The sequence below is a fragment of the Melozone crissalis genome, unplaced genomic scaffold (assembly GCF_028551555.1).
Source record: "Melozone crissalis strain CALT ecotype California unplaced genomic scaffold, PUWL_Pcris_2 ptg000016l_1, whole genome shotgun sequence".
Taxonomy (NCBI): Eukaryota; Metazoa; Chordata; class Aves; order Passeriformes; family Passerellidae; genus Melozone; species Melozone crissalis.
Window position 1 is genome coordinate 4,967,007 of NW_026535794.1, and position 11,915 is coordinate 4,978,921.

The 11,915-nt window shown below is 40.9% G+C and overlaps 1 protein-coding gene across 1 annotated transcript in view; it reads left to right on the forward strand.

Annotated features, from left to right (window-relative positions):
• The first annotated feature begins 4,343 nt into the window (after window positions 1–4,343).
• DLEC1 (DLEC1 cilia and flagella associated protein) overlaps window positions 4,344–11,915 on the forward strand; it is a 32,648-nt gene continuing 25,076 nt past the window's right edge. Inside the window, exons 1-10 of the mRNA XM_054273962.1 lie at window positions 4,344–4,601; window positions 5,430–5,570; window positions 6,104–6,260; window positions 6,878–6,988; window positions 7,888–8,039; window positions 8,288–8,505; window positions 8,747–8,828; window positions 9,221–9,308; window positions 10,081–10,254; window positions 11,007–11,143. Coding sequence (XP_054129937.1) covers window positions 4,344–4,601; window positions 5,430–5,570; window positions 6,104–6,260; window positions 6,878–6,988; window positions 7,888–8,039; window positions 8,288–8,505; window positions 8,747–8,828; window positions 9,221–9,308; window positions 10,081–10,254; window positions 11,007–11,143 — 1,518 coding nt within the window. The remainder of the gene's footprint in view (window positions 4,602–5,429; window positions 5,571–6,103; window positions 6,261–6,877; window positions 6,989–7,887; window positions 8,040–8,287; window positions 8,506–8,746; window positions 8,829–9,220; window positions 9,309–10,080; window positions 10,255–11,006; window positions 11,144–11,915) is intronic.

Sequence of the window (11,915 nt, forward strand, 5' to 3'; positions counted from 1 at the left end):
GATGTTGGCTTTAGCTCTTCTTCAAGAAGAAGGAAGGAGTGACTTCCAGGGTAACATGCAAAGGAGAACTGCATTCCAGTGATACCTGTTTGGCTGCATCTGCAGTAATTACAAGTTAATACATAGTTCTGCCAGTGAAAAGCATTTTACCCAATACACTGGTAAGAGAATGTGCCAGATTGCATAGATGGAAATATTAATGCCTGCTCAGTTGCCTGATCAAAACAAAGATTTAATGCAATGTTTGTTTTTAAAGGCTTTCCTGAAAACATGGAAACCTTAACAGGACCACTGGAGGGCAGCAATGTCAAAGTGAATCATTCATCATTGCACTGTTAGGAATTACTTCATGAAACCCCCCCCCCAAAAAAACTTAGCAAAAAATTATAAATAATTAGAAATCATTTTCTGCTGCCCAGATGCAAGCATGCAAATCAGGGCACTGCCTCCAGAGCAAAAGGCAGCACTGCAGTGTCAGTTCCTTTGATTTTCCACTTCGAAAGAATGCCACCTGAAGCCTACAGGACTTGTCTTGTTGCCAGAAAATGCTAAAAATATCAAAAAAATATGTGGAGTCCTGATGCATTCTGAACCTCAAGAATTTGTGGTTTTTTAAAAAATCAATATACAGGAGAAGGCTATTTTGTAAATCTTTGTGTATATATATGTGTGTGTGTGTATAAATTTGAATTATGTTCTCATTTGAGATTGGTACATATTTCTAAATTATTCCATACTGTTGTATTAACACAACAATCAATTAACATTGATTTTTATTTTTAAGAGTGTCTTAAATTTTATAATTTCAAAGAAACCTTTCAAAACCAAGTGAGTGGAATTACTATAATGAGTGATCCCTCTCTAAAGAAGTCCACTGACATTAGTGAAGATTTTGGGATCATTAGGAAAATAAATGTAGGAACTTTTCCCCAAGAAAAGTTGAATTATGCTATTCTTAGTCCAGTGTTTGCACATTTAAGGAATATATGTTCACAATAATTTAGGATAGTTAGACACAGTAGTCCATTGGTTATAAATATAGAAATAATAAGAAATGTACTGGCTGACTTACAGACCCAGGATATAACATCTATCTATATTTTTGATAAAAGAGGAGTAAGGTAAATAAAACCTGATATTTTTGTAAAAAATGTAAGCTACACTTCTACTCTGCAATTCTGTTATGTACACATAACCTCTTGCTCAGTAACTGAGCTCCCTGTTTGTATTTAAATCACATCCATCTATTTTACATGCAAAAATGTTCTGTTATTTTCAGTCTTAGAACAAGGAGAAAGAAGGAGCTGGGCTGTCCTATCATGATGTCATTTGGTACCTGGGTGCCTGAACAAATCACCTCCTGGAATCTGATTTTGTTACATTACAACTGGAATGACTTTTTATGATCATGTGGCTACCAGAAGAAAGAAGGGGTTTGGACAACAGAGGAACTTTGAGCAGTCCCCATGGGAGAACAAAGAATGTGTAGGGACCACCGGGGGAGTGTGAAAATAAATATAGAAAAGCAATATGATCCTGACAAGACAAAAGTCTTATTCCACTTAAAAAATGGAATAATCTGTATTTTAGCAGAATTTATGATTTCTCTAAGGTCTGTGGCAGGCATTTGGGCATATTTTATTTCAAATTAGCTTGTTCCTGGTCCTGTAGACTGAGAGCTGATGGAGCAGATCAGGTGATCCTGGACAGTTCAGTTTCAGATTAATTTCCTCCAAGAAAAATCCCACTGTGCTCCGCACTGCAACAAGCACCAAGGTGGGGCCTTTGGGAGTCTGTTCACATCCACACACCCAATCCAAACCTAAAACCCTCCATAAAATTCAGCCTTACATGGTACAGAGGGGAAATCCAAGGTGAAACACCTGTTAGAAGTCATACATAGCAGTTAGAGGTGTGTACATTTACACATATAAATATTTATACCTGTATATTTATTCCTATACATGTAGGATAAAGTAGTTGTTTGGGTTGTTTTGGTTTTTTTTTTCCATTCCCTACATGCACGAGTCTCTCTTCAGCCTTTGGAACTTAAATATTTTATAATGATGATATAGATAGATATAGATGCAGATTGTTCTTAATGTTCATCATATGTTTATGAAAATCTGTGTCTGTGACAGATAGATATGTGAATTAAATAGTTTTACAATAGGAACTGTGGCATTTATTTTTTTAGTTTATCTGAGTAAATGATCATGGCATAAAAATGGAAATCTAAGGAAAAATATCCCACTGTCATATGGGAAACAATTGTGCATTGCAGTGGTTTACACCCCTCCTTCTGATCCTACAGTTGGCTTCTGGGCAGATGGATCTCACCTTCACTTCCAGATTTTATAGACTGTAGTTAGAAAAACAAAATCCAGCCTCTAAGCTGAGATGATGTGCTTGGCAAGTTACTGAAAGACAGTAAAGATGAAAGTACAGAAAGTTTTTTCCACAGTTAGTTTTCATGTGCTTCTATATACTGTTTTAAACAAAAACATCTGCTTTACTGTCACCATTTTAAAGGCTGGGAAAGAATTCTTTTTTAAAATGCTGGATTTTACTAATGTTCCAGTTAGCAAACAGATGTTAAAATCAACTGTAATAGCACATGCTGAGAAAAGTTGGACTTCTAATATGGAAATGTGTTAAAATGTGCATGCAGCGAATTTTAAAGGCGAGAACCTACAAGCCTGCACAGAAACAAAATTTTTTGAGAACACAAGCTGGAACAAGGAGCAGCTGAGGGAGCTGGGAAAGGGGCTCAGCCTGGAGAAAAGGAGGTTCAGGGGGGACCTTTTGGTTCTGCACAACTCCTGACAGGAGGCGACAGCCGGGGTGTCAGGCTCTGGTCCCAGGGAATAAGGGCAGGACCAGAGGAAATGGTCTTGAGTTGCACCAGGGAAGGTTTAGGTTGAATATTAGGGAAAATATCTCTGCTGAAGGGTTTATCAAGCATTGGAATAGGCTGCTCATGCTAGTGGGGGCGTCACCATCCCTTGGAAGACTTCAAAACCCACTTGAAAAAGTGTGTAGATGTGGCACGTGGTGACAAGCTTTAGTGGTGATCTCAGCAAAGGTGGAGTAATGGTAGGAGTCAATGATCTTAGAGATCTTTTAACCCTTAGTGATTCTGTGATTCTATGAAAGCTGTGAACCTTTTCTATTAACCTGGTCCTATCCTTGTCAGACATCTGTGATTTCTCTGCCTTAATCTTTGGAACAGGATATTGCAGATTTGCCAAGCCTTCTCTTGGGCAAGCTTTCCTTTTTCACAGGGAAATTAAAACCACATCAGTGTCTCTGGCTTTAATTTGGTGGTTTATTCCAAATGCAGACTCTGGAGAGCTGAGGACCTGAAGCTTGTGACACTCTGTAGTCTCAAGCCCATGTGCCATATACCTAAAAAAAACCAAGTTGAATTTCAACCACCCCCATGGCTGCTGTGGGGTTTACACCCACAGCCTTTGGCTTGTCTGCTGGTGGAAAAACACCTGTTGGTAAATTCCAATTATTTTTGCCGTAGTTATTTTCCGTTCAGGGTATAACATTGCCCAACTTCACCAACAGAGTCAAATGACCCCGTAAGTGATGGAGCAGCCTGGGGCCACAGTTAGGTTCCTTCATACTGAGCAAAAAGAGTGGAGGAGGGGGAGGAAAAAGAAAGAAAGAATAAAAAGGCAGCAGGACAAGGAGGAAATCTACACCGGGATGGTTTCTATGGAAAATATCAGCGGATTCAGCGGAGCCTGTTGTTAGCAACCAGTGTATACAGCCAGGGCGCCGCAGGCAGAGCGGGGCGATGGATGGGCTGGGGTTGATGGTGAATGTTCCATCTCCCAGCCCGGTTCCAGCCGCAGGGATGAGCCCAACCTCCCCGTCCCACGTGCGGGCAATCAGGGCAGGATTCAGCCTCTTCCCTCAGCTCCCACCCGCGACCTGCACTGCGGCGGAGGGCCGAACAATCCCCGCCATGGCCAAATCCCCTTCGCAGGTTTCAAGCCAGTATTTTATTTAAGTCACGAGGCTACTGGTCCTTAACAGATCACAAGTACATGGCAGGGAAGAGAGGGGCTACGAGCCCCTCAGAGTCTCGGGGTCCCGCACTCAGCCCCCCGAGCGCCGGCGGGGCTCTGAGGGGCGATGACACCGGGGAAAGGGAAGAGGAGGCACCGCCATTACCCCGCACGGCCGCGCCCGGCCCGCCCGTGCCCTGCCCGCCCGCCCGGTCACTCGGCAACGGCGGGGCTGGGAGGCTGAGGAAGGGTCGGGCCGGGCCGGGCGTGGCTGAGGAGAGCCCGAATATCGGCACAGCGGATCACAGCGCCGGGCTGGGCATGGCTGAGGAGAGCCCCAATTCACACACACAAGATTCCAGCACCGGGCTGGGCATGACTGAGGGGAGCCCAAGTATCGACACAGCGGATCACAGCGCTGGGCTGGGCATGTCTGAGGGCAGCCCTAATATCGGCACAGAGGATCACAGCGCTGGGCTGGGCATGGCTGAGGGGAGCCCCAAATCCGGAGCAGCCCCAACACAGGAGTCCGACGCCGGGCTGGGCATGGATGAGGGGAGCCGCAGCGGCGACCCGCAGGTAACGCAGTGGGGCCGGGCAGCACGGGCACAAATAGCGTAGCCCCGAGCAGCACCACAGCCCTGTACACAGAGCCTGAAAACGGCCACACACAGAGACCTGTCCCGTTGGGACACACAGACACATTCACAGACCTCCTGCACATAGAGACTCCCCCTGCAATCAGCTTCACACACGGAGATCCCCACTGCAGCTTCACACACACAGATTCCCCTGTGAACAGCATCACACACACATATATCCCTGCACACACACAGAGCCACGTGTAAACAGCATCTTACACTGACCACCCTGCAATCAGCTTCACACACAGACCCTGCTATGAACAGCCTGACAAACACACACCCACAGTCTCACACAGACCCCCAAACGCCTCTCACATCCCTGCTCATACAGATCCCCCATACAGACCACACACAGAGCCCTGCACACACAAACCCCCGTACAAACTGCCTCACACACCCTGGGGCACAAACACATGCCCTGCACAAGGACTGGCACACACACATATCACCTGTACAACACTCATATCTCCCTCCCACACACTCTCCCCACTCCCACAGCCCCATCCCTGCACAAACCATCACACAGACTTGCACACAGAGAACTGTGTCCATCACCATCTCCTACACTTCCAGCCAGCACAGACACACAGTCCCACAGCACACACACACAGACATCCACACCTCAGTGTTCATGTGCACACACATCCCCTTTCCAGGTACCTTTTCCCATTTGCTAATTACAGCTGTTTGTATGCACCCAGTCGTATATTCCCATCCTGTCTCTTGCTTTAAGCTCTAAACATCCTATTTTTCTTTCCCCCAGGATATCTCCCATGTGCTGGCTAGTGCCTTTAAGGACCTGTGCACTGAAGATGTTTTGGAGGACGACATGGCAACAAACTGGATTGAGTCCCAAGGAGGAGACAGTGTTTACCAAGACAGTTATGCAGATGAGCTAGAGAAGGTACAAGTCCAAACCAAATCAGAGTTTGGAGCTCTTTAGTCACTACTTAGATCTTCTGTAAAATAAAATTTAAAGCCAGGTGTTGATCCTACAATTGACATTTTAATGGAAATTTAGTTGAGCACAGTTTCCCACAGAACCTTTCAAGTAAGTTAATAGTCACATGATCCTTCATGATATTGTTGTCTCTAGTTGGCTTTTCAGACACAGAGTACAAGCAGTGAAAGCAGTAGCCCTTTAAATGCCTGTTGTACTGGCTGAAAACTTTTCCCTGTACCAGCTGATCAGTGGCCCAGGTTTCTTATCTTGTCATCACTCCAGAAGCTGTTGTCAGTGATGCTGGATGATTTGAGCCACTGTTGGTTTTTTTCTGGTTTGTGTCATCGTGGAATGACAGTGTTTTAGCAGGCCAGTTGATGCTTGTAAAGTGGTGATGTTTTACAAATATGTCTGTGTTTACCTCTCAAAGACAAACAGAAAACATCTGCCTGTAACAACCCAAATTTCTCTTTATTCACCCATGCCCGTGGCAGCTTCTGGCTGAGTACAGGAGCCGACTGACAGAAGCTGACAGAGCAGAAAAGGAGATCATTCGGGCCCAGGCCCGAGCAAAACGTGAGGAGGCAAGGGTTCTAAAGCAGATGAAGATTCATGCAGGGAAAGATTTCCCTAAACTGGGGCTGCCTCCAGGTGAGGATTCTGCAGTGTTGCTCCCCAGTAAATGCTTATGGTACCTGGACACCAGTTTGGGGTTGGCTTTACATCAGCAGAGCAACTTTGGAAGATTTTGTGCAGAGGTTCAAGTAGAGTAACACGTGTTTAACACTGAGAAACGAAACAACCAGCTCATGTTCAAGGTATTTAATTTGGATTCAGGGGTTACCACCTAAATATTACAAGCATACATACCTTGATATGTAGCAGCAACAGATTAAATATTTCTCCAATTGCTGGGTTTGAATTGAATTTAGAATTGTGGAGATGCATGTCCAAGATTTGGGATTAAAATACCATATCATTTTCTGTAAAATATAATATGTATTATATTATATATAATGCAATATAACTAATATATAAAATTGATAAAAATATTATATATATTATAATATATATATTAGATATGTATAATATAATATAATATAATATAACATAATATAATGTAATATAATATAATATAATTAATATAATATATTATGAAAAGGATGAGGTGTAAAAACAACTTTACTTTGGATTGATCAAGATTGTATTAAGGGACTATTATTTTGCTTTTTTTAATTTGTTTTTTGTTTGCTGGCTTTACTGTGCAGTGGCATCCTCTTTTCGGTGGATTGTGGATAATGAACTTCTCAGAAAAAATAATTTAATCTGTCCTGAGGATTACATCACTGAGAAATTACCTCTTGCCAAAGCACCAAAAGGTAACTTTTGAAGCAGAAAGTAATTTAGACTTTTTAGAACACTTGAAGTATTGGAGGATGTAGCAGATTTGAGTATATTTTATAGTTTTCTGCCAAAGCAGAAGGGACTCAAGTATTTTAAACATAAGATTCCACTAAGAACACATTTTCAAAGTATAATTGATAAATTCAAAGCTACTGAGTTTAGATGTTCTTAAATATGATATTTGATCATTCTTGCACATTTATTTACAGTTCTTCCCATCTCACACAAAAACTGCATTACTGTTCTGTCCGCATCCAATTTCATTACACAAAAGCTGCAAATACATCTTGTATCTAAAGAATGGAAGTAGTTGCATTAAAGTAAAAACTATTTTCAGTGAAATAAAATTGTATTCTTTATGTAGGGTTTTAAGTTTTCCAGTTCTGGAAATATATTGGTTTTATTTGCACATGGAGGTCAGTAAGGAAAATATTTTGGGCAATGTCAAGATTACTTCTTTTATTTATATGTGAGCCAAGATGAAAGGTTTTAGGTTTATTGAAATGAAGTTTTTCAGTCAAGCCAAAACAAACCTTTCAGAGTAATCAACTTAGTCACAGATTTCAAGATTTGTGTTTTGGTTTTTTCCATTCTAATTCCAAACAAAAAATAAAAATCTCACTTCCCTTACAAGGTTAAAATATCTTTCTGAGAGTAATATAAGTGTACACAGCCTGTTTAATTAGTGCTTCTGAAAGCTTTCTTATTAAAGTACTAAGCTTTGGTTGTACAAAATAAGTTCTAAAAATACATTGAATTCTAGAGGATTTTTGCCAGCAACAAGCCGTAAAATAAACTCATACACCTATGCTTAGACTAAATATTTGTCATTCATGTTTCCCTCTTACAGATTTTTTTTTTCTTTGAATTGCAGGAGAATCAGAGCCTGGATACCTGAAAGGGACACATAGACAACGTGCTTTTTCACTGGATGAGACTATCTACTTAACTGACAGTGTGACAAGTGAGTCTTCAGCTCTGTCCTCTGTCCAAGACTCCAGCCTTGAGGCTAAATCCATCAGTAAGGTACATTTTACAATTTACTTTTAGTGTGCCTGATCTGTAAGGCCTGTTGCTCTTCCTGCAACAAAGGGTGAATATCAACCCATTGTTGATTTGACTCCAGTACTTATATTTCCTCTGTTAAAAAAAGAGAAATACTGTATTTTCTGTATCAATTGTCATTGCTGTGTAGCTTTAATTACACATGTGCAGCTCCAGTTTTCCTCGTGCTCAAGATCACTGTGTTTCACTGTGCACTCTTTTTTTCAAAGAAAACTGAAGCCTCACAGAAACGAGCCAGGAAAGAGAGTAAGTCCTGGAAGGCAGAGGAATTGAGTGAGTACCTCTCCAGACTTGAGAAAAGACAGAATTACTTGAAGAATCCACGCTTTTTCCCACCAAATACTCTGGATGGAGGCAAATCTCTTGTAATTTCTCAAGAAAAAGTGGAAGAAATCATAGCCAGAAGAAAAGCAGAAGATGCCAAAGGGTATGCATTGTGTACAGTTTCTGGATTCTGGGCTGGAATGAACAGAGCTCCATTATAGAAATTGCTGTGGATTTACCCAGAGATATTTTGAGCTAAATTTTTACTATGGTTTCTTAATAACAAAATATGTCTGTGTGATATTTTAGTTTTGCCAAAGGAGATATTTTGCAATTTCTCACTTTATCAGTATTTAGAGAACCAGGCAGTAAGATAATGTCTCCTTTTTTTTTTAATCTTTCAGTGATACCTCATTTGTTCCTGTGTTTCTTGCCAGTCCACCGTCTGTCCTGTTTTTGTATGATAAAGCTGGGCAGGTTTATGAGGTGAGAAGGTTCTTTGTAGAGTGTTAATTCTGCCTCCCTAAAGAATTATATCCTATCATGATCTACATATTTCACCCAATGTTTAGCCTTTCTGAATTTCAATAAAAGTCTGAGTTTCTTCTGTATATTGAATTTATGACCCTCTAACTTCCTTGAAGATTTTCCATCACACCTGCCACTGGCACACAAACCAGTGAAGACTAAATGGGTTCTTCTCAGTCTCTGCTTGGTTTTGGTACTGTCTGATTCAGCCTCTATTGAATAAACTGGGATTTTGGGGTTGGTTGTGATGATGAGGTAGTTACTCCTAGCAGTAGCACCAGGGAATTGCAAATATTTTAATGAGTGATGATAATTAAAATGGAGCATTTTTTATTTTTTTTTTAATGAAGATGACTGTAGAGGTACGGAACATCACTTCAACAGGTCAACATGTGAGACTTATCCCTCCCTCTTCTTCAGTATTTTTCATTTGGCCAGGTAAGGGTTCTTTTCTACCTTTAAAATGTTAACACATACAAAATCTAATTTACCAGCTCTAACAGAGATTTTCCAGAGAAGTTCTGTTTGGTTCTGTTATCCATAGTGTTCAGTTCTTTAGAAACTGAAAGCTGACTTAGGGCCACTCACATGCAACTCAGAAGCAGATTGAGATGGTCTAATGAGGAATTCAAGAAGACTTAATTAAAGTGTTTGATGTTAGATTGAAATATGTCCATGGAATACCTAGATTGAGTCTTATCCAAAATTCATCTAGGAACAGATGGAGTTTCCACCTAAAAAATTATGAGGAGAGGGCAAGAAATAACACACTGCAATGCAGAGGAAAGTTAAGAAAATTCCCTTTCCTACAGTAGGATAGCCAGGCACTGGGATAGATTGCCTGGGGAGATTGTGACACCCCAAGAATTGGAGGAATATTTAGAAGTTAGATGCCTCCATGGAAGCCCTTTTGTCTTGTGGTAAAGCAAAGCCGGGAAATGTCTCTAAGTTTTTCCTCACTATTTTGTGTGTTTCTGAGGAGTATATTTCAATCTTTGAGCTCCCTGGAACATGTGCACATTCTCAGACTGCACTGCCAGGCCTCTTGTGCTCATCCCTTTTTATCAGCTTGATTTAGGCAATAACTGGGGGGAGTTTACAGGCATCTTTCCAGAGGAAGATGTGATCATAAATACTACTGCCAATCTGGGGAGGTTTTAATTTTTGTTTTAATTTTCTGCCTTTTTTTTGTTTTATTTTTTCCCCCAAGGAAAATATCCAGGAAAGGGAGGAATGATTGCTCCTGGGATGGCGTGCCAGTATACAGTCCAGTTTATTCCTGAAAATCTGGGAGAGTATGAAGATCATATATTAGTGGAGAGTCAAGTATCAGAATCTTTTGTCATCCCAGTCCAAGCTAAAGTATCACTTCCAGTATTAACATGTCAGTAGTGTCCAAATACTAAATTTCTCTAAAGTTAAGCAGACTTGGATTTTTTATGTGACTGTCTTCAATTTTGTGTCACAAAACAAATGTGGAAAAAATTGGCAGTGCAGTTTCTACATTTTGATATCTATCTCATTTTCATTTATCCAGATTTATTAGTTATTGAAATGTAATCCTGTTGGATTTTTCCTCAATGATTTGTTCTTGCCATCTTAGGCTCTTCTTGCTCACTATATTAGAGAAGTGAGTAGGGGCCACATTTCTAGGTTTGTGTTTTGTTAATTCCTGAACTCCCAATTGTAATTACTAATTCTAAATATTATGGAATTATGATTTAGTTTTTAATTAATGCTATTAATTAATGTTCATTCAATGTGCAATTAACTATATGTGGATATGGTATACCTGCACCTCTCAGATATCTAAGTTCAACTATAATAAACAGGATTACTTTTGCAAAAATTTGCTTTGATTTTTTGTAAATTCACCTTATACTGACGTTTTCTAAAAAAATCATCTTTTTATCATTCAATAATCTTTAAGGAGGAAAGATCATCTTACATCATTAAAATGTAAGATGAATGTAGAAATACACATCTCACACTGTCCAACTTTGAAATGGAAAGAATTTGAGGGGGTTTAGGATTGCAAAACCTGGTGTGGTCTCATGCAGTAATGTCTGTAAAGAGTTGTTTAATCAGCAGCCTTTGCTCTCTCTGGAGTCTGATTTTCTGTGTTACTCCTTGCAGTGCCTGACTATATAAACTGTGGTTCCTGCCTTGTTGGAGGAATAAAAACAACAACAATTTTGTGCAGAAATGAGGGAGTTAGGACTGGGAAGTTCTCTATAATTCCAGGGAAAGCCTGGCCAGCTCCTGATTCTGGGGTGAGTGATCAGAAGGGCAGTACTGGACCCAGCATGGTGTGGGTGCCCTGGTGTGAAGGCTTTTGAAACAATCATTTTGTGTTAGCACAGAAGTCATAAGGCCTTGCTGGGGATATCTGCATTGTGCCATTCCTTCAGGAATTCACTTTATCCTGGAAACCAATCTCCCTGGATGGCTGTACCTCCTTCCTGTGCTCTGGTTTTCCTGTGGGAGAGCTTGCCTTGCTCAGGGGAGAGGTAAACTGAGGCACAGATGAGGGAAAGGAAAACTGGCTCAAACTTTAACCTTGCCCTTGAAGCAAATAGAAATGCTGTCAGCTCTAGCATTGCTTGAGGTAATTTCCTCTCCCTCCTCAACAAAACCATCCCTTACTGACCTTGCTGCTCCTGTGGACACAGCAATCCAATCCAGTCCTGTTCTGTCTGTAGCTCCCCATCACAAACCAGGGGTGGACAAAGGAGATAAAGTGGGACAGAAAAAAAGAGAAAGAGCAGATGGGCCAAGTTGTCCCTCCAGAGACTTTACAGTTCCAACTCAAAGTGAGTTTTAAGCATGGAGAAACAGAAGCCCCTCTCTCAGGTGGAGCTTTCTGCTGTGAACATGAATTATAGGGCTTCTGACAATGTCATTTTTCTTCAGAGACTGCACTTTCCCTTCTGCTTTCACCAAGGTCATTATAAAGCAGGGAGCATTTGTTTGTTTTTTTAATTAAGCCATATTTATGAGCCAGACTCTTTTGAGATGTGTGAAAAAAATGTATGGTAACAGGTA